General features: G+C 40.3%; 1 protein-coding gene across 3 annotated transcripts in view; it reads left to right on the top strand.

Annotated features, from left to right (window-relative positions):
* Positions 1-22,740, top strand: part of LOC130877568 (solute carrier organic anion transporter family member 1C1) — a 50,704-nt gene that overhangs the window by 8,018 nt on the left and 19,946 nt on the right. For all 3 annotated transcript variants that reach the window (XM_057774999.1, XM_057774991.1, XM_057775008.1), the window contains 6 exons: positions 11,043-11,175; positions 13,288-13,421; positions 15,185-15,331; positions 17,175-17,273; positions 19,034-19,279; positions 20,113-20,277. In XM_057774999.1, the coding sequence (XP_057630982.1) occupies positions 11,043-11,175; positions 13,288-13,421; positions 15,185-15,331; positions 17,175-17,273; positions 19,034-19,279; positions 20,113-20,277 (924 nt within the window). The remainder of the gene's footprint in view (positions 1-11,042; positions 11,176-13,287; positions 13,422-15,184; positions 15,332-17,174; positions 17,274-19,033; positions 19,280-20,112; positions 20,278-22,740) is intronic.

Raw genomic sequence — 22,740 nt, 5'->3', positions numbered from 1 at the left:
TGTATGGTTTTTAGTAAGCATACTTCAAAAGTTTATTTGCTCAACACATGTCTCTTCTTTTTGTCTTCCACTGTTTGATTTTCTGAGACAAGGTATCTCACCCTATGGCCCTGGCTGGCATGGAACTTGCTGTGTAGACCAGTCTGACCTCATACTCACAAAGGTCTGTTTTTGCCTCCTGAGTTCTGAGATTGAAGTGCACACCACCGTGTTAGGCTCAGTGTTTCTTATGCCTTTGTGACTGAGCTGAGGTCTTCACAACCTGTCTTCTAGTCCACAAAAAATGGTTCTTCTACATGTTATATAGTGATTTAATTAACAGATTTCTTCTTAGCTCCTATTCTCACCCCTGTAATTAACTGTACTAGGCTCCAGTGACTGTTCCATTTACTAATAGGATATTACCCTTACAATTCACAACTGCATTTGGGCTACAACTGCCAAGTCATACACGGTCCTTGTTCAGTGTTTGTTTCTGCTACATAAGATAACTTCAGGTGTTGCAAGGAGAGGGCCCGCTTGTTCGTCCTGGCTGCCTGGCTAGCTTAGCCCCAAAATAAGCACACATAAATTGTATTAATTAAATTACTGCTTGCTCCATTAGCTCTAGCCTCTTATTGGATAACTCTCACATCTTGATTTAACCCATTTCCATTAATCCATATATTGTCACATGGCAGTGGTTTACTGGCCAAGATTCAGCATGTCTGACTCTGGCAGCGAATCCATGGATCTCTCCCTGACTCTGCCTCCTTTCTCCCAGCATGCCATTTAGTTTTCCCTGCCTACCTAAATTCTTCCCTATCAACAGGCCCAAAGTAGTTTCTTTATTAACCAATGAAAACAAAGCAAAACAAAGACAGAAGCACCTCCTACACCAAGAAGTTTGCTTTTTTCCCTAAGATTTGAAATTTTTTTTTATTATTTTTATTCTTTTTTAATTAAAATTTCCAACTGCTCCCCGTTTCCCATTTCCCTCCCCTCCTCCCAAATATTGCCCCCTCCCCCCAGCTCCCTCCCCCTATCCCCACTCCTCTTCTCCTCCCCCCACACCATTCCCCCTCCCTCTCGATACTGAAGAGCAGTCCAAATTCTCTGCGGGAAGACGAAGGTCTTCTATCTATGTCCAGGAAGGTGAGCATCTAAACAGGCTAAGCACCCACAAAGCCAGTTCATATATTAGGATCGAAACCTAGTGCCATTGTCCTTGCCTTCTCATCAGCCTTCATTGTCCGCCATGCTCAGAGAGTCCAGTTTCAACCCATGCTTATTCAGTCCCAGACCAGCTGGCCTTGGTGGGCTCACAATAAATCAGTTCCACTGTCACAGTGGGTGGGTGCATCCCTTGTGGTCCTGGTTTCCTTGCTCATGTTCTCCCTCCTTCTGCTCCTCATTTGGACCTTAAGAGCTCAGACCGTTGCTCCAAATTGAGACTCTGTCTCTACCTCGATCCATCGCCAGATGAAGGTTCTAAGGTGATATGCAAGATATTCATCAGTATAGGATAGGGTCATTTCAGGTTCCCTCTCCTTAGTTGCCCAAGGTACCAGCTGGGGACATCTCCCTGGACACCTGCTAACCCCTCTAGAGTCAAGTTTCTTGCCAACCCTAAGATGGCTCTCTTAGTTAGGATATATACTTCGCTGCTCCCGTATCCTCCCTTCCCATATCCCAACCATCCCAATCCCCCGAGCTCCTCCCATCCTCCCCTTCTCATGTTTCTCATCCCATTTCCGCTTTGCCCCTTGCCACCTCACCCTCAAGTTCCCAGTTTTTGCCCTGCAATCTTGTCTACTTCCCCTCTCCAGGCGGATGACTATATGATTTTCTTTGGGTTTACTTTTTTATTTAGCTTCTCTAGGATCACAAATTATATGCTCAATGTCCTTTATTTATGGCTAGAAACCGATTATGAGTGAGTACATCCCATGTTCCTCTTTTTGGGTCTGGGATACCTCACTCAGGATAGTGTTTTCTATTTCCATCCATTTGCACGCAAAATTCGAGAAGTCATTGTTTTTTACCGCTGAGTAGTACTCTAATATGTATATATTCCACACTTTCTTCATCCATTCCTCTATTGAAGGGCATCTAGGTTGTTTCCAGTTTTTGGCTATTACAAACAATGCTGCTTTGAACATAGTTGAACAGATACTTTTGTCATTTGATGGGGCATTTCTTGGGTATATTCCCAATAGTGGTATTACTGGATCTTGGGGTAGGTTGATCCCAAATTTCCTGAGAAATCGCCACGCTGATTTCCAAAGTGGTTGCACAAGTTTGCATTCCCACCAGCAATGAATGAGTGTGCCTCTTTCTCCACAACCTCTCCAGCAAAGGCTATCATTGGTGTTCTTGATTTTAGCCATTCTGACAGGTGTAAGATGGTATCTCAAAGTTGTTTTAATTTGCATTTCCCTTATCGCTAAGGAGGTTGAGCATGACCTTAAGTGTCCTTTGGCCATTCGAATTTCTTCTGTTGAGAAATCTCTGTTCAGATCAGCGCCCCATTTTTTTTATTGGGTTCATTAGTATTTTAAAGTCTAGTTTCTTGAGTTCTTTATATATTTTGGAGATCAGACCTTTGTCTGTTGCAGGGTTGGTGAAGATCTTCTCCCAGTCAGTGGGTTGCCTTTTTGTCTTAGTGACAGTGTCCTTTGCTTTACAGAAGCTACTCAGTTTCAGGAGGTCCCATTTATTCAATGTTGTCCTTAATGTCTGTGCTGCTGGGGATAAACGTAGGAAGTGATCTCCTGTACCCATATGTTGTAGAGTACTTCCCACTTTTTCTTCTATCAGGTTCAGTGTGTTCAGACTAATATTGAGGTCTTTAATCCATTTGGACTTGAGTTTTGTGCATGGTGATAGATATGGATCGATTTTCATTCTTCTACACGTTGACAACCAGTTCTGCCAGCACCATTTGTTGAAGATGCTCTCTTTTTTCCATTGAATACTTTTAGCTCCTTTATCAAAAATTAGGTGTTCATATGTTTGTGGGTTAAAATCAGGGTCTTCTACTTGGTTCCATTGGTCGACTTCTCTGTTTTTATGCCAATACCAAGCTGTTTTCAATACTGAGGCTCTGTAATAGAGTTTGAGGTCAGGGATGGTAATGCCTCCAGATGATCCTTTATTATATAAGATTGTTTTGGCTATCCTGGGTTTTCTGTTTCTCCATATAAAGTTGATTATTGTCCTCTCAAGATCTGTGAAGAATTTTGATGGGATTTTAATGGGGATTGCATTGAATCTATAAATTGCCCTTGGTAGAATTGCCATTTTTACTATGTTGATCCTCCCAATCCAAGAGCAAGGAAAATCCTTCCATTTTCTGGTATCCTCCTCAATTTCTTTCTTCATAGACTTGAAGTTCTTGTCAAATAGATCCTTTACCTCCTTGGTTAGAGTTACCCCAAGATATTTTATGCTATTTGTGGCTATCGTGAAGGGTGATGCTTCTCTGATTTCCATCTCTGCTTCCTTATCCTTTGTGTATAGGAGGGCAACTGATTTTTTGGAATTGATCTTGTATCCTGCAATGCTACTAAAGGTGTTTATCAGCTGAAGGAGTTCTTCGCTGGAGTTTTTGGGGTCGCTTATGTACACTATCATATCGTCTGCAAATAATGAAAGTTTAACTTCTTCCTTTCCAATTTGAATCCCTTTGATCCCCTTATGTTGTCTTATTGCTATTGCTAGAATTTCAAGCACTATATTAAAAAGGTATGGAGAGAGTGGACAACCTTGTCATGTTCCTGATTTTAGTGGAATAGCTTTGAGTTTCTCTCCATTTAATTTGATGTTAGCTGACGGCTTGCTATAAATAGCTTTTATTATACTTAGGAACGACCCTTGTATTCCTAATCAATCTCTCTAAGACCTTTATCATAAAGGGATGTTGAATTTTGTCAAATGCTTTTTCCGCATCTAATGAAATGATCATATGGTTTTTTTCTTTCAGATTATTTATATGATGGATTACATTGATAGATTTTCGTATGTTGAACCAGCCCTGCATCTCTGGGATGAAGCCTACTTGATCATAATGGATAATTTTTCTAATGTGTTCTTGGATTCGGTTTGCCAGTATTTTATTGAGTATTTTTGTGTCGATGTTCATGAGTGAGATTGGCCTGTAGTTCTCTTTCTTGGTTGTGTCTTTGTGTGGTTTTGGTATCAGAGTAACTTCAGCTTCATAAAAGGAATTTGGCAATGACTTCTCTGTTTCAATATTGTGAAATACATTAAGGAGTATAGGTATTAGGTCTTCTTGGAAGTTCTGGTAGAATTCTGCATTGAAGCCATCTGGACCTGGGCTTTTTTTGGTGGGGAGGTTTTTTATAACAACTTCTAATTCTTCGCGACTAACAGGTCTATTTAGATTGTTCACCTGGTCCTGGTTTAACTTTGGTATATGGTACTTATCTAAAAAAGTTTCCATTTATTTTACATTTTCCAATTTTGTGGCATACAGGTTTTTGTAGTAAGATCTAATGATTCTCTGAATTTCCTCTGTGTCTGTGGTTATGTCTCCCTTTTCGTTTCTGATTTTGTTAATTTGCGTATTCTCTCTCCGCCGTTTGATTAGTTTGGATAGGGGTTTATCAATCTTATTGATTTTCTCCAAGAACCAGCTTTTTGTTTCATTGATTCTTTGGATTGTTTTCTGTGTTTCTATTTTGTTGATTTCAGCCCTCAATTTGATTATTTCCAGTCTTCTACTTCTCCTAGGTGAGTCTGCTTCTTTTTTTTCTAAAGCTTTCAGGTGGGCTATTAAGTCTCCAATGTGTGCTTTCTTTGTTTTCTTTAAGTGGGCACTTAATGCTATGAACTTTCCTCTTAGCACTGCTTTAATAGTGTCCCATAGGTTTGAGTATGTTGAGTCTTCGTATTCATTGAATTCAAGAAAGACTTTAATTTCTTTCTTCATTTCTTCCTTGATCCAGGTGTGGTTCAGTAGTTGACTGTCCAGTTTCCATGCGTTCATAGGCTTTCTGGGGATAGCATTGTTGTTGAATTCTAACTTTAATCCATGGTGATCTGATAAGACACAGGTGGTTACCGATATTTTTTTGTAACTGTGTAAGTTTGCTTTGTTACCGAGTATGTGGTCTATTTTTGAGAAGGTTCCATGTGCTGCGGAGAAGAAGGTATATTCTTTCTTATTTGAGTGGAATGTTCTATAGATGTCTGTTAAGTCTATTTGATCCATTACCTCCTTTAATCCTCTTAATTCTCTGTTAGGTTTCTGTCTAATTGACCTGTCCATTGGTGAGAGAGGAGTGTTGAAATCTCCTACTATTAGTGTGTGTGGTTTGATGACTGCCTTGAGTTTTAGTAATGTTTCTTTTACGTACGTGGGTGCTTTTATATTAGGGGCATATATATTCAGGATTGAGACTTCATCCTGGTGAATTGTTCCTGTTATGAGTAAAAAATGTCCCTCTCCATCTCTTTTGATTGATTTTAGTTTGAAGTCAACTTTCTTAGAAATTAGTATGGCCACACCTGCTTGTTTCTTAGGTCTGTTTGCTTGATAAACCTTTTCCCAGCCCTTTACTCTGAGTAGATGTCTGTCTTTGTGGTTGAGGTGTGTTTCTTGTAAGCATCAGAATGTTGGATCCTGTTATCGTATCCAATCTCTTAGCCTGTGCCTCTTTATAGGTGAGTTGAGTCCATTGATATTAAGTGATATTAATGACCAGTGGTTGTTAACTCCAGTCATTTTTCCTTTCTCTCTTTCTTTCTTTTGGTAGTAGAGTTTGTGTGTTTCCCTTCTTCAAGTTGTGCTGGTGAAGGGTCATTAGATGTCTGAGTTATTGTGGGCATTGTTGGACTCCTTGGTTTGTGATTTTCCTTCTATTACTTTCTGTAAGGCTGGATTTGTGGCTACGTATTGTTTAAATTTGTTTTTATCCTGGAAAATTTTGTTTTCTCCATTTATAGTGAACGAAAGCTTGGCTGGGTATAGTAGTCTGGGCTTGCATCCATGGTCTCTTAGTTTCTGCAGTACATCTATCCAGGACCTTCTGGCTTTCATGGTTTCCATAGAGAAATCAGGTGTAAGTCTGATAGGTTTACCTTTATAGGTAACTTGACCTTTTTCCTTTGCAGCTCTTAATATTTTCTTTATTCTGTATGTTTTGTGTTTTGATTATTATATGACGAGGAGATGTTTTTTTTTTTTTTTTGATCCAGTCGATTCGGTGTTCTGTATGCTTCTTGGACCTTCAAAGGAATATCTTTCTTAAGGTTGGGAAAGTTTTCTTCTATAATTTTATTAAATATATTTTCTGGACCATTGAGCTGTACTTCTTCTCCTTCTTCTAGCCCTATTATTCTTAGGTTTGGTCTTTTTATTGTGTCCCAGATTTCCTGAATGTTTTGTGATGAGAATTTGTTGGTTATGCTGTTTTCTTTGATTAGAGAGTTTATTTTCTCTATGGTATCTTCAGTGTCTGAGATTCTTTCTTCTATCTCCTGTAATCTGTCGGTGGTACTTGTCTCTGTAGTTCCTGTTCATTTATCCAAATTTTCCATCTCCATCCTTCCCTCGGTTTGTGTTTTCTTTATTACTTCCACTTCATTCTTCAAGTCTTGAACTGTTTCCCTTACCTGTTTGATTACTTTTTCTTGTTTCTCTTGGTTTTCTTGGGTATCTTTGAGATATTTATTCATTTCCTCTGCCTTTTTGTTTGTAATCTCTAATTGATTATGGCAGTTTTTCACCTCCTGTTTAAGGTCCTCTATTATTTTCATATAATTCACTTTTGTGTCGAATTCTTCTAATTCTTCTGGATTAGGGTGTACACTTCTCATTTTGGGATTTCTGGATTCTGGTGATGTCACGTTGCCTTTCAAGTTGTTGGGGGAATTCTTGCATTGGCGCCTGCCCATCTTTTCCTTCAAATGGAGCCAGGAGAGGCCTGGTGTCTTGGACCAGTCTTTGCTGTGACTAACTCTCTGGGTGTATCTCCTTAGTGTAGGGGCAGGAACCGTTCCCTTGCAGATGAACTCCTCAACACCAAAACCGGGATGCCTGGTATTCCAATGACCCGCGGAAAGAAGGCGGAATGCAAGGTGTAGGGCGGGGTCGAGTAGAACACAGGTGACACTGCAGTACAAGCTGGAGGTGCCTGTGCTCCCTTTCGGGGGTTGCTGAGGCCTGCCCGCTAAGCAGGCACTCACTGCTCTGGTTGGGTAGCCTTAGTGTAGGGGGGTTTGTGCTCTCTACCGGGACAGTCTGCCCCAGGCTAGTACACACTCACCCGTCCAGATGGAACTTCTCAGACCTACACAGGGACTCCTGGTAGCCCCAATGAGCCAGGGACCAAGGGAAGTAGGGGGCAGGCAGAGCAGGTCCAGGAGAGCACAGCAGACACTGCAGCCCCAGCAGCAGGGGCCCGCGTTCCCTGGCGGGGACCTTGAGGCCTGCCCTCTAGTCAGGCACTCACTGCTCTGGGTTGGTAGCCTTAGTGAAAGGGCAGGAAACTGTTCCACAGCAAAGGACCTTGCAGACAAGGCAGGCTTGGGGGTGGGGGTGGGGGCCCGTGTGTAGGAAAGAAAGCCCTGCAGCAGGAGCTGGGGGAGGGGCATTTGTGCTCTCTACCAGGACAGTCCGCCCCAGGATAGCACACACTCGCCCGTCCAGATGGGACTTCTCAGCACCTACAGAGGGACTCCTCTAAGATTTGAAATTTTGAGTGTGCGTGCATAAAAAGAAAAAGATAGAGGGATATGCTCAGTTTGGTAAAAACATTTATTAACCCTCTGGACTTCTTATTCATATGGTAATTAGTCATATCAGGTATTGGGAAATTTTATATCCCATTCTGTGTATGTGTGTGTATTAATGCACATATATGTGTGTGCTGTCTGTGCAAATGTGTACACACATATGTGTACACAGATGTTCTGCCCATGCATGCATATGTGGAAGACAGAGATAGACTTCCAGTATCTTCCTTTATCACTGTTCATTTTGTCTTTGAGAAAGGGTCTCAAAGGAACCTGGCGTCACCATTGTAGTTAGGTTGACTGGCCAGAAAGCCTTTGGTATCTGCCAGTCTCCACACCTCCTCTTCTGAGCCCAGTGTTGAGATTAGTGGCATCAGACTCACACCAACTTTTATGCTGGTGTTGAGGATCTGAACACAGCCAGCACTTTGCCCCTACCCCTGCTCCAATTCTTTTTAATATTTGGCTTTAAATCACCATATATTTCCCATATGTCTCTCATGAGAACTCAGAAAGGTTGCTCTTATAGCAAATAAGGAAATGTAAACTCCTAGGGGTGGAACAGGTGGCAAAATGGCATTATTCATTAATATAACAAAGAAGCACCCTTTGGACCCCAGTCCCATATTGTAAGAGTTTGGTGGAGGGCACATGGGGCTATAAAACAGTTGCTATAAAATGCAATCATATTCACAAACAAAAAGGCATAACCAGTATAGTGCCATATACTACTTAAACACCAAATGGGTATTCTCATGTTTAATTTTTTAACATGCAAATTTTAAAGAGCTAAATTCTTCCAAGAGTCAAGCACATAGAACTCATTTTCAACCTACTTTTCCTACGTCCTTATTATTATTCTTCAGGATATAAAATTCACCACTCATTTTCCAATTGACTAACTCTGGCAGTATGTCCGAACAGTAGTAAACCAGATAATTGCTTGCAGATGGGAAACGCGCTCTTGCTGTAACATGGAAGCACCAAGGACAGCATAAAGACAGGCCACCCCCATCGGCCCGCACAGCCAGCCAATGGGGAAGGGTTTGTTTCTTTATCTAGATGGGAGTTTCCACAGATGAGACTTCCCAAACGATTATAGCTAAAACTCGAAAGGTCTTTAAAAAGTACGTCCCTAACCTGTGTTTCTCACGGTCTATTGTTGTATGATCCACACCACTGCAGTTGTGCTTACCTTACAAATGCGGGTTCCTTGACTGGACCATGTTCCAGAGCAACAAAAAACTAGAAGTGCCAAGAATTTTCCATTTTTTTTAAGCTTATAATACATTTTATTTTAAAACAAATGTATTGGCAATACTTTATAAAACATGCACATATTATACAAATATTGCATTAGTTATTTTTGATACTCTATTGTATGTAGTCATGCAGAATAAAGGTGTAGTATTTTTCCAAACATTGATTTATATTTATTTATGAATTGTTAGAAAAGATGTAAAATTTGATTATATTATCAAAAGAAAGGGCTGGTTGAGCTTGGCTTCTTTTGTATAATTAAAAAAATTTTGCGGACAATGAAGGCTGATGAGAAGCCAAGGACAATGGCACTAGGTTTCGATCCTAATACATGAACTGGCTTTGTGGGAGCGTAGCCTGTTTGGATGCTCACCTTCCTGGACCTAGATAGAAGTGGGAGGACCTTGGTCTTCCTGTAGAGCAGGGAATTTGGACTGCTCTTCAGTATCGAGAGGGAGGGGGAGTGGACTAGGGGGAGGAGAAGTGGAGTGGGGATAGGGGGAGGGGAGCGGGGGGAGGGGGCAATATGTGGGAGGAGGGGGAGGGAAATGGGAAACGGGGAGCAGTTGGAAATTTTAAGTAAAAAAGAATAAAAAAAAAAAAGTCAAACTCAGAAAGGGGCAGGCTTCCCATGGAGGCAGAGAGGAGGTAGGGGGAAGGTATGAAGAAGAGGAGGTAGGAGAAACTGTGTTTAGGATATAAAATAAAATTATACAAAATTTTTTTTAATTATACAAAAGAATTTTCCATTTTTAACAGCTTTGTAGTATCCTTTGCACCACCTCCTAGGAATTCTTGTGTATAACAGAGCTTGAGAAACTTGTAAAACACGTTGAATTATTAAGCTTAGGAGATGGTTTGCTCATTCATTAATGAGTCAAGTAAACATGAAGACCTGGTTTTATATCTGAATCCAGATTAAACAGCAACAACAACAAAAATCCAGGCATGGTATTGGACCCTTTCTTGTTATTGCAGAATGAATCAGTGAAGACAGCTTACAGCTTGCTGGACCACCAACCTAGCCTAAATCAGAAAGCCATGGGCCTATGAGAGGAGACATAATCTTGTGAATTGAGGCAGATAGCATCTGAGAGCTGACACCTATGGTTGATCTCCAACTCCATATGCATATACACACATACAATGTGTCCATAAAAAAGCATACACACAGAAGTAACTCATGATGTTTCGTTAGAACTATTTTAAAATGATGTAATTCTTACTTTAAAACCAACATTATTTTTTATTTCTAAAATGCCTGTCTTGTGGAATAAGTTATCGTTTTATAAAAGTGAGTTAAACATTTTATTTCATTTAAAGTGAGGCATGTCTTGCCTTTGTACAACCTTTATTTATCAGCTGTAGAGATAATCTAAAATATACATTACAAAAACAATTAGGAATAATAACTGACACTTTAAAGCATAAGTGAATGAAGAAAATTAATAAAATTTACTGCAAAATCACCAATAAAAATTAAAAATATCAGCTAAAGGAAGCCTTTTATAATTTCGATATACTTTTAATTTTTAATTGTATGTGTGTGGTGTGTGGTGTGTGCGTGTAGGTGTGTGCATTTGAATGTCAGTGCCCTTGGAGTTCTGATGAGGGCATCTAACCCCTGCAGCTGGAGTTACAGGCAGCAGTAAGCCACCCAGTATGTTACTGAGAACCAAACTTGGCCTTCCAAGAGCGGTATACTCTCTCTACCAAGAAGCCATCCTTCCAGCCTCTGCCTCTAATTTAATTCACTGATAAAATGCTTTTAGAAGAACAAACGGCCAGGTTGGGTAAAACAAAACGGCAGGAGGATGGTAAGTTTTTGCCATTTTGACAAAATGCAAATAGTTTGGGTCAAGTCATGAACCTGGAAATGATTTCAGCAGCCATTTTAGCTCACAGGGAGAGTCACATGATGGGAAATCTGGGCGTGTGGTTTCTCCTTAGAGCGAAGCTGCACTGAACCTGCGTGCGCAGGTGCGCCATGTGTTCACTTCTGCTGTTTCCTAGACCATGAATGCATCTTCTTTCCCCCAAAGGGAATCTCCTGGTCATCACATTTGTTAGTTACTTTGGCTCCAAACTTCACAGACCAAAAATCATTGGAGCAGGCTGCCTGGTCATGGGAGTTGGAACACTGCTCACAGCGCTGCCACAGTTCTTCATGGAGAAGTAAGTCCAAAGCCTCCATCTTTTCCTAACCCTTTCTGCGATGGCGGATCTTCTCTCTCTCTCTCTCTCTCTTTTTTTTTTTTTTTTTGTCATTTGTCTTGTTTTCATTCGGCAAATGTCTTGGTACATGGCTCTGGTTAGTTAGATATTTTCTTTACTAGACTGCCCAAGATGGCATTGAATTCACAGCCTTCCCGCTTCAGCCTCTGGAGTTCTGAGGTTATAGGCATTTCTATAAAAAAATATATGTGGGTGTTTTGCCTGCCTGTGTCTCTGTACACAATGTGCATGCCATGTCATGGAGGCCGGGAGAGGACGTTGAATCCTCTTTGAACTGGACTTAAAGTTGGTTGTGGACTGCCATGCGGGTACTGGGAATTGTACCCAGATCCTCTGCAAGAGCAGCCAGTGCTCTCCACCTTGACCCGTGTCTCCACCCCCATCACCAGACACCATTTACAGCTTTTCACGAAACTATTCATTGATTATGGGCTTTTTTTTTGTAAATTTGCATTGTTTTGTATAAACAAACTTTTTGTTCTGCCTTCTTCAAATAAATAACCTTGGTGTTACACAAACGTTATTAATCATAGATGGTAATTATGACGAGGCACTCTGGCTGGCTGGGTTTAGCATTCTTTCTCTTAGCTCCACTAACCCACATATATGAGAATTGCTATAGTATACATCTATACTGATCATTGTTTTAGGCACTGTGGATAAGGGAATGAAAAGAACTCCCTGAGCTCATGGATCTTAGGAGTAGGAAAAAAAAACAATACACACATGCAGAGTGCTGTGGTATGTCATAGAAGGATATTATCTTTAGAGAATGGGGCAGGGAAAGATGGGCAAACCTTGAAGAACACTTGCTATACAAGGTGCACATTGCATAAACACCTGTAATTCTAGCTCAAAGGCACCTCACATCTTCTTCTGGCTTCCCTGTGAGCACATACACCCATACATCCTCAGGCGTGTGCGCGCACACACACACGAATGATACAGAACAACAACCTAGTGAAGACACTTAAGGAAAGAACTGTGAAAAGACAAGGAGATTCTCGCAGATTGACTGACCAGTGAGCTCTGGTGATGCGCTCTGTCTCCCCAGTGATAGGGTTACATATGCCCACTGCTGCACCTGGCACTTAACTAAGTGCCGGGGATCTGAATTCAGAATCTCATGCTTACAAAGCTGGTCCTTTACTGACTGCCTAGACCCAGATGTGAAGTTTATAATGGTAGATTGTAACTGTGATCTCTGCTTCAAAACTGACACTGATGAATAGGCTTGGGATGAGACTGCAGGAAGTGGATACAAAATTTCCATATGCTCAGTAAAGACTGCTCTAGGCAGAATTTGAAAGTTGTTCAGAACTAAAACCCTAAACTTAAGGGCAGCCATGGCTGGGGCTGGGGCTTACCAGTAATGCGCTGTCCTGTACACAGGGGAAGTAGTTTTGGCGTCCAGCATGGAAAAAAAGAAAAATGAAAGGTTTCTACCATTATTTGGACCTGATGACACAGACCTGTAATACCCGCCATTCCTGAGACAGGAGCAGGAGGCTCACATAAGTTCTTGGCCAGTCTGTGTAGGCCTCAGCGAGTTCAGAGCTAGCTCAGGGCAATTTAGCAAGTGCATGGTGGGGGTGCGGAGTGGAGGGTGGAGGGGTGGGGCTGGGTTAATCTGTAGTCGAAGTCATTACCTGGAGGGAAAAAACAGAATTCCTTCTGAGTAAAGGGCTCTAGAGCCGTGATGTGTTTTGCACATTCTTGAGAGCTGGCCTGATGTGGGATTCCTGTGAGCATTCTGCCAACTGTGATTTTGATGTGCTTTAAGTGAGCAGGTGATGGGCAGTCACCGTCTTCTATTAAAATGAGTCTTGCCTTTCTTTCCTGTCTGTGGACCACAGATGGCCCAAGAATGATGCAAAGGCAGGCAGCATCTTCGGATGGGTCATGCACCAAGCCCCTGTTCAGGGCAGGTTTGGTTTGATGAGTCCAACTTGAAAGAATGCAAACCCAACCTGCCCTCACATGAGTGGCAAACCAAGTCTGTGTTTTAGCATGATGTTAGCCTGTCAGGGTAAACATATTCTCTATTTGCAGGTACAGCTATGAGAAATATGAGAAGTACTCTCCCTCCGCCAACCTTACTCCCAACATCTCTCCGTGCCATCTGGAGTCCAGCAGTCTGCCACCAAGCTTAGCCACAGGGAAATCACCAAGCAAAATGAATGATGGTAAGTAGATTTTTAAAAATTGACTTGTGTAAGTAAATAGGTTTTAGTTTTTATCTATAATTTAGTTTATTGTTACTATTTTGTATATTATTATTCAGTTTTTTTTCTGAAAAGCATTAGTACTGAAAATACTAAAGTATAAAAAAATTCCTACAATTGTGCTGGGAGATGGCTGAATGGGAAAGGGTGGTTGATTTGCAAGAATGAGGACCTAAGTTCAGATCCTCAGCACCCACTTAAAAATCTAGGCATGTCTGCACATGCCTATAAACCTAACACTCAGGGACACATGTAGGCAGGTTCCTAAAATTTGCTAGCCAGCCAGCCCAGCTGAAACAGTGGACTTTTGGTTCAGCGAGAGATTCTATCTTGAGGCAAGAATGATGGACAAAGGTACCGATATACTCTGGCCTTTGCTTCTGTACAGTGACAGACACACACAACTGCTCTTCACATGCCTGCACACTGCAAGCACTCATACATACATACACAGCTCATAGAGTATAAAACTGTATGATATGATCCCAGTAAAATATTCCAGTAGTTCAATATTATGAAAAAAAAACACACACAAAGGGTTTGCTAGTGACTAGGAACATCTACCAGTGGTTTCTTCTAAGATGGGTCTTTAAATGAACATAAAATGAACTTCACAAATAGAATCATCAATCTAAAGGGTCAGGTAAAGCCGGGCGGTGGTGGCGCACGTCTTTAATCCCAGCACTTGGGAGGCAGAGGCAGGCGGATCTCTGTGAGTTCGAGACCAGCAAGTCTACAAGAGCTAGTTCCAGGACAGGCTCCAAAACCACAGAGAAACCCTGTCTCGAAAAACCAAAAATAAAATAAAATAAAATAAAAAATAAAGGGTCAGGTAAGAAATGTAATTTGGATATATTTAATTTTTTCTTTATCCCCTTCACACCTAGGTAAAAATAGCTTTCACCTCCCAGTGTTGATGAGAAAGCTCCAGTTGTAAATACCTGAGAACCACTTATCCCAGTGTGTGCCTGGGAGGGGACATTTAGATATGGTGATCACTGGAGGCAGTGCCAGAACTCTGTGAAGCAGTCTTTCTTTTATGTGACTGACATAACTCCCCTGCCTCATATGGTCAGATTGCGGCATGACATTTATTAATGCATCCTTAAATCACTTTAGATTTGGCTCTAAAATATTGTCAAAAACCTGTTCCTTTTGTTAGAAGATATGGAATTAAAGAATATGAGATGTGTAATTTTTATGTCACTTGTTTGGAGAATTCTAAAAATGGTTGATTACTAGCACAAAGAACTGTAGGCAATACAGCCCGTGCTGCAGCTGTCAGCCACGTCAACACTTGAGTTTCAGGTAGAACTTAGACAACAATGGAAAATACTTGTGATTAAAAATGACACGATTTGTACTAAAGTGGGTGTAGATAAGCACTTGTTCAGGGCCTGTTTTGCCTCCGAGAACATGCTGAATGGGGTTGGAGTATAGAAAGCCAAACATGTCTGTAGGTTCAAAATGAAAAAAAGAGAGCAACTAAATTCAAGGAATTTGAAGAAGTGAGAATCTCTTAGTGAGGCCTCCAGATTTAACTGTGGAAGAGACAGAAGTCTAAAAAATAATTCAGCCTCTTCCAAACTCTTACCAGTTTAGCACTGTGGCAGATTTTGATTCTGCCTTCTAACACAATTTTAAAGCTGAGTATAGAAATGTAGAATAAACATTTCGCATCAGTAGTGAGCTCACTCTAGTCTTCTTTTTGCTTCTCTTTCTAGAATGCAAAGGGGATGCCAGCTCCTCCATGTGGGTTTATGTCTTCCTGGGAAATCTTCTGCGAGGATTAGGGGAAACTCCCATCCAACCCCTTGGCATTGCCTATCTGGATGACTTTGCCAGTGAAGACAATGCTGCTTTCTATATTGGTAATGTCCACTTCATCTAGTGTGAGAAGTGGGGTGTCTGTCTGCTCCCTTCCCGTCTATTTCAGATTTAGTGTGGAAGGTCTTAGCACTCAGTCTCCATGCCTTCATTCAGTTAACACTTGTTTGAAATACACAGAGGATTTGAACAGTGGAGACACTTTGTTAGTCGGTGTCTTTTGCATAAGGAAGAGAACACTAGACTAGAAGAAAATAGCTGTGATCTTGACAGTAATGGCATGGAACCTTGTGAAGGCATCTTGGGGATTTCAGAGTTCAGAGATTGTTTTTTAACATTTTGTGTGTGTGAGTGTGTATAGGTGTGTGTGCATATTGTTTCTGCAGTTCTAGAAACCGCCTTGCATTATAAAAGTCCCGATTAAAGGATCTTTTTTTTCCTATATGAGAAAGGAAGGAATTCTGGAACCTTGAAAGTGGGTATGAATGATTAAAAAGAAATATAAAGAGAATAAGCAAGGCTCAAGGCTACCGCATCTGTAGATTGTGTCCCAGACAACTGCAGAACTCATCTGTGTCTACAAAAGAGGGGGGAATGCCCTGGAAAATCTTCCACACAAACTGTAGTAGAAGTGAACTCTGAGGGTCAGATGTGTCTATGCACTGTTTAATGGGTGTCTCTCACATTCTGGAATCCAGTCAGAAATTAGAACTGCAGGCATGACTATTGTGTCAACTGTGTTTCATACACTGGTTTTGATTTCTTGGAATGCTGATCTTTTGAATGCATAGCCTTTAGGGACAAAGGACAAGATTGGATGAGAGACTTTGCCAAGAATTATTGTGTTTCTGGGCACATACCACAGAAATCCCTGATATCCGGCAGATGCCAATACAGACTTAAGAACAGACTTTCACTCTATTAGAGAACCGGAGCATAACTCCGGAGCTGAGGCGGTACTATATGGGATACACTGAGCAAGGATTCAGATACTGGCTAAGATTTACCTACCTCTGGAGGTTCTCAGAGGCTCCCACAGTCTTACTCTCTCTTCTGTTTTGAAAGAGAAGAGGCCAGGGAATGTCTCTTCATGTTCTTGAAGTCCCCAGGAATATGAGTGTTTGAGTTCTGCAGGGAAATGAATGGCGTGTGGGAAACACTTAGCTGAGCAGGATGACCTTTCTACGTCCTGGTGGCGCTCTGCTCTGGGTAACCTGTTACAGTCATCCATCAGGCTGCCCCTGACCTCTGGTGAGGTTTCTAGAAAAACTTGCCCCAAAATTGGCTTTTTTTTTTTTTTCTGCTTCTCGAGAGAACACTCTCCTCACAATGCTTCCTCACAAGCGCCACATAAATGAGTGGGCACTCTTTATCACTGAGGTGGAAAAAATCCATTTTAATGACAAAACAGAATTTTTGCTTTACTGACCATAATTTTCTGATAAAGATTACCAAATTAGTATTGTTTTCCTTGTTTGTTTTTGTCTCACTTAGTCCCTACCTACTTCTTCCATCACTCAAGGGCTAGGATTCCTAAACTGTGGACAGCACAACTGTCAGGACTAAAGTTTGCTTCATGTTTAGAATTTAAATTTGTTATAGTCCTAGTGTTATTTCCATGAGTGGATTCCTGTGTTAGAAGTAATAATTTTCTCCCCAAATAGAGAAAGACTTATTTCCTGAGCTGTTGTATTGAAAAATAGCCAGTGCCACTACAGGTGAGGTGCCCAAGTTTTATTTTGCAGCTACCAATGTCATCTCATTTATATTTCCTGCTCAGCATTTGATTAATTTATTAAGACAAATCAAAGTGGCAGTTATTCTTATTTTTCCTCTATCCCCCCGCTAATAGGTTTTATTTTAATTTGGTTTGCTTTTTTTGTGCAGGGTGTGTGCAGACAGTGGCAATTATAGGGCCCATTTTTGGCTTCCTCTTGGGTTCATTATGCGCCAAACTGTATGTTGATATTGGCTTTGTAAATCTAGGTAAGTAGGTCTATTTATTTTATCTAACCATCTATCTATCTATCTATCTATCTATCTATCTATCTATCTATCTATCTATATCTATCTATCTATCTATCTATCAATCTATCTATCTATATCTATCTATCATCCATCTATCTATATCTATCTATCTATCTATCTATCTATCTATCTATCTATCTATCTATCTATCTATCTATCTATCTATCTATCTATCATCATCTATCTTTCTACCTACCTATCTGATTACACTTTTGTTTGTATGTGTATACCATGATGCACTTGAGAAGGTCAGTTGACAACTTGTGCAAATCAGTTCTCACCTTTCACCAGGTGGATCCTGGGATGGAACTCAGGTACCCAGGTGTTGTGCAATGCAGGTATTAATGGGTATAGAAGGATAAACAGGTAGCGGTTAGAACAGGGTGACCTGTGGTCTGTTTTTAAGGCAGATCCTCTTCTGTAACTGCCAGTTATGCAGCTACACGGTTCAGGCTCCAAATTGTGACTCCTGCTGGCTCTCACTTGTCTCAGATGTGTCAACATTTGTTATAGTGACATCAACCAATAAAGCAAACACATAGAAGCAAAAGTCTTTAGTGACCACACTTCCCCCTCTCCTAGTCTTAGACTATCTCCCCTGCCCTGTTTTCCCAACTAGGCAATTATCCTGGAGACTGGCAGCCATTATTCTTTGTGGACAATCTTAAAATTTAATAAGTAAATCAGATGCAAGTGCTTCTGAAGGAACAGCTGGCTATAGGGTGTTATATGGCCTGTTCTCTCCCTTGTACTCAAGGCACAGTCCCAGAGCACAGTGTAAAGCCATGAGCCTCACATAGCCTTTAGTCTCTGACTTATTAACCTACAATTCAAACAGAGAAACTAAAGTCCTCCAGGAACATTTCAGGAATGCCTTTCCTGGAGATTGTGTGTGTGTGTGTGTGTGTGTGTGTGTGTGTGTGTGTGTAGGGACATAGCCCCACCCATTGGGGGCGTGTTCGCCTCGGGCTAATGTTTACGGATAAATCTGCCGGGCGTGAGCCCAGCAGCCCTTTTCTTTTGCTCCGCTTTCCCGGTACACCGCGGGAACCTTTGGTCCTGTAAGTTTATTTCCTTATTAAAGCTGTATATATCTATATAATCTGTCTACATTCATTTGCGCCACCACATGTGTGTGTGCCATGTATGAACTATCAGATGTTTTCTATTTTCATGTGTGTGTATATATACACACATACATATATATACATGTTTCTTTGTGTCCTGGGTATACATGTGTGGGAGCATTGTACATGGATGGTCATGCATGTGGAGGCCTTAGTTAATGCTATGAAATTATTATAAATTTTTCTCCTACCTTGTTCTTTGAGGCAGGGTCTTTCAGTCAAACCCAGAGATCACTGATATAGCTAGTGTGACTATCCAGCTTGCTCTGTGACTCTCCTGTTTCTACCCTGGAGACTGGAAAAAAGATTAGCATCTAGACCCACCTGGCATCCATCCATCCATCCATCCATCCATCCATCCATCCATCCATCCACCTATACATATATACATACATACACACATATTTGTGTGTGTGTGTGTGTTCATGGGTATTTGAACTTTGATCCTCATGCTCTGAGACCACCCCCTGATCCTGTTAGGTAATTATTTATGATGCGTTAGAGTTGTTGCTTGAACTTATTTTCTGCAGTAATGCATTTCAACACCCTAACCTTGAAAACGTTGCTACTTAACAAACCTCTGTCTTTCAGACCACATAACCATCACTCCAAAGGATCCCCAGTGGGTTGGGGCCTGGTGGCTTGGTTACCTAATAGCAGGGCTCCTAAGTCTCCTTGCAGCTGTTCCCTTTTGGTGCTTACCCAAGACTCTACCAAGATCCCAAAGTATAGAGGACTCTGGATCCTCATCTGAGAAGTCCAAGTTCATTATAGATGACTCTATTAACTACCAAATGGCCCCTGGAGAAGAAACAAAAATCATGGAAATGGCAAGAAGTAAGTCATATTCTCCTTGATCACGGACTCATGTCCGTCTTCCTAGTGGGACTTGAGGAAGGGTACGCATAACAACATTTGACTCCCCTGTCTGAAAGAAAAGTTGAGAAACCATTACAGGAAGCAGAAATGGAGGGGGGAAGTCATTCTTATTGAAAAAGTTATGCAGGTGGATGAACAAGAGTCCTGCATATTTTCCTTTTAGGTGGCTCCACCTTCTCTCACATACCATTGTTCTTCTCCATAGTAGCTTCTCAGTGTAAGTCTGAATGGACAGAAAGAAGAGACTGTAACTCCATGACTAAGAGCCTTTTACACATAAGCCCCAACAATATAAAGAAACGTGTGTCTCAGCAAGGGTGTAAGTGGGAGGGAGGCAAAGGTCAGGCTTGTAATCCAGATTTCTCCTCAGGAAAGTTGACGGCTGAGAAATTGTACCCATCTTTTTATTTTCAAGCCATCCTGTGTTTATTTTTATAGACATTCTTGAACTTGTTGAAGCTCATTGCATGAATCACAGGAGAAAGATCCTTTCAAAGCCAAGGCATGTTGACTAAAGGAGACAGCAGTGAACTATGTTGGGAGAAAGAAACTTACACTGGTGGTTCTTGGTGTCCAACTTGGGGCTCCTAGAGGGAAGAAGAGGAGAAATGCTCTGCCCTCTTGTCACTGACACATCTGTCCCTGTCTCACTCATAAGTCCTATATAGTATTTCAGAGGAGTGTGCGTGTGTGCCTAGATCCAACCCTGGGCAGACTGCAGCCCTGAAGGTTGCAGTGTAGACCACTTGAGACCCTCGTTGCATGAATGCCATATTGTTTTTGTCTTACAGATTTTCTTCCATCCCTGAAGACTCTTATTAGAAATCCAGTATACATCTTATACCTGTGTGCAAGCACTGTTCAGTTCAATTCTCTATTTGGTATGGTGACATATAAACCAAAGTACATTGAGCAGCAGTATGGGCAGTCATCCTCCAAGACCAACTTTGTCATTGGTATGCCCACCTGTCTGTTATGTGTTCCCATAGAAACCATCCTTCATGACCCTTCCAATTCTTAGTAATATTATATTGCTCCAGTTTTTAATGTAAAATCATTAGGGTATTTTAGATGAAATAAAAGAATATGTTTTTAAAAACTCTAGTAGGGTAAGTATGTGTACATGGTGGGTGTGTAACTGTGACTGGATGTGAGAGAATTCCCCACAGTCCTTTAAGGAGTATAAAAAAGTGAATATAGCATGGATTTTTTATTTTTAGATTATTGCTGATATTGAATACCTGTGTTTTAGGCTTTGTTGATGCCTTACAATATTGACAATATTGCATGCATGGTGTCTGGTATTGCATGCAGCAGGCATTTATACAGTATAACTGTGTTTTCCATAGCACAACTCAGAGTCGAAGGATGTTTTTGATTTCTGGAGACTATGTTGTTTGAAGGGATTGTATTTATAGCATATTAATGTAGCCAATAACAAGAACACCACTCAAGGACCAAAACAAGAATAAGAAAGTAAAAGAAATATAATAATGTTTAAATACAGAGTTATACCCTGTATAAAATTAAGAATTTAAAACATGAACTGACTCCTTCTCTCCAGGAATATTTCATTTAAAAATCACCATTTTGAGGCGTTAAATTTATTCTGTTTCTTGGGACACATTCTTTTAAGATATGAGACTCTAAAATAACTTCCTTCTTCATAGGAATTGTTAAAGAATTTCTCGTATTAATATTTTATATAGTATGGCTGTGTTATGGGGATGTGTGGGTAAGGGTGGATGAGTATGTGGGTGGGTGGATGTGTTCATTTGTGCACATAACTGCATATGCCTCTGTAGGTCAGAGGTCAATAAGGCTTTCAAATCTCCTGGAGCTGAAGCTAGAAGTAGTTGTGACCCATCCAATGTGTGTTCTAGGAACCACACATGGGCTTCAGAGCCATCTCTCCAGCCCTTATTCACAGAATATTTTTTAAATTACTCCATAATTTTATCCCTGAAAAGAGAAGAGGAAAGCTGAGTATATCTTAAAAGATGAAATTTTCCTATAACAAATTCTGAATAATGAGCATGTAGAAGTTGTTAAAGTGACTGACTTGTTTGGTCTATTCTCCAACATTCTAAGCAGTTTCAAAATTAGATCACTGAACTATTTTCACTTCCAATATTAATTGATTCAAAATAACTCACTTGTATGATTTTCTGGCTAAACAAAATAACTATTTTAGAAATATCCCCATAGAACTTTATCCATATCTCTTAGTGTTATATACTGAGCATAAGGAGAACAAATAAATAAGCAATGAACATTTGAGATAGTCTTTACATTTTATATGTAGTTTTATATACTACATATATTTTGAATATACAGGATATATTTTACAATGAACAGTTAAGTATGCAGATGTTTCTTGTATAGTTTAACTGAATTAATTATGCATATGTATATGCACATTTGTGTGGTGGTGTGTGTGTGCTCATGTGTAGACTAGTCACCATCTAGAGCATTCTGTTACCCAAGAGCATTATTACCAGCATAGACTTTACCTAATGAATAGAAGTGTGACAAACTTTATCTTTGTAAGCCAGCCTTTCTTGTTCTTGAGCCTCACGCAAGTTGGATAATTGATGTTTAGATTTGCTCATGGTTCTAAATACTCATGGCTTGTTCTTTTTCATTACCATGGTATAGTCTGTGACATCAATATACCATGAATTATTTATATTTAGTAACTTTAGTGCCCATAGCATTTTGGATAGTTTTATTCTTTTAGCTACTGGAGATCACACAACCATGATCATTCTGTGGGTATATTAATTTTATTTGACTAGCTCATAGAATGCAATTACTAGATCATAGGCAGTCTATGATAGACAGTATGTGTTGCTGAGAAACAACATGGCAGAGCACATTTAAACATGAACTGGATGTGTGGGTGCATGCTAATCTCCCCACATTTTTGCCAGACCTTGCTGTTGTCAGCCTTATACTGTGACATCATTTACCTGATGACTATTTATATTGAGTATGTCTGCATAGGCCATTTACCCATGCTGTTTTTTATTTTGCTTCCAAGTCTTTCACTTGGTAACTTCTGGCAACTGTATATTTTTCTTCATGGAATGCATGTATTCCAAGTATTTCTCATATACTTTACCTTGCCTTTTAATTTTTCCATTTTTTAATTACATATTCTTTTCTCATATAATATCATCAATATGATTTCTCCTCTCTCTACTCCTTTTAGTTCTTCCCTATCTGATGTGATGTAATTTTAATTTTGATAGTGGTCATGATCATTATTTTAATTAAGCCCAGTTTTTAGTTCTTTATTTCTTGTATTATTTTCATTCTGTTTTTAAAACTGTACATTAAGCCCCCAATTCCCCGAAATGTTTTCCTAATACTTGTAATGTTACCATTTACTTGTTTAGGTTTTCACATATTGGAAC

This window comes from Chionomys nivalis, chromosome 1, assembly GCF_950005125.1.
Source record: "Chionomys nivalis chromosome 1, mChiNiv1.1, whole genome shotgun sequence".
Lineage (NCBI taxonomy): Eukaryota > Metazoa > Chordata > Mammalia > Rodentia > Cricetidae > Chionomys > Chionomys nivalis.
The sequence above is the reverse complement of the archived record's forward strand: the minus strand, read 5'-3'. Positions and strand labels throughout refer to the sequence as shown.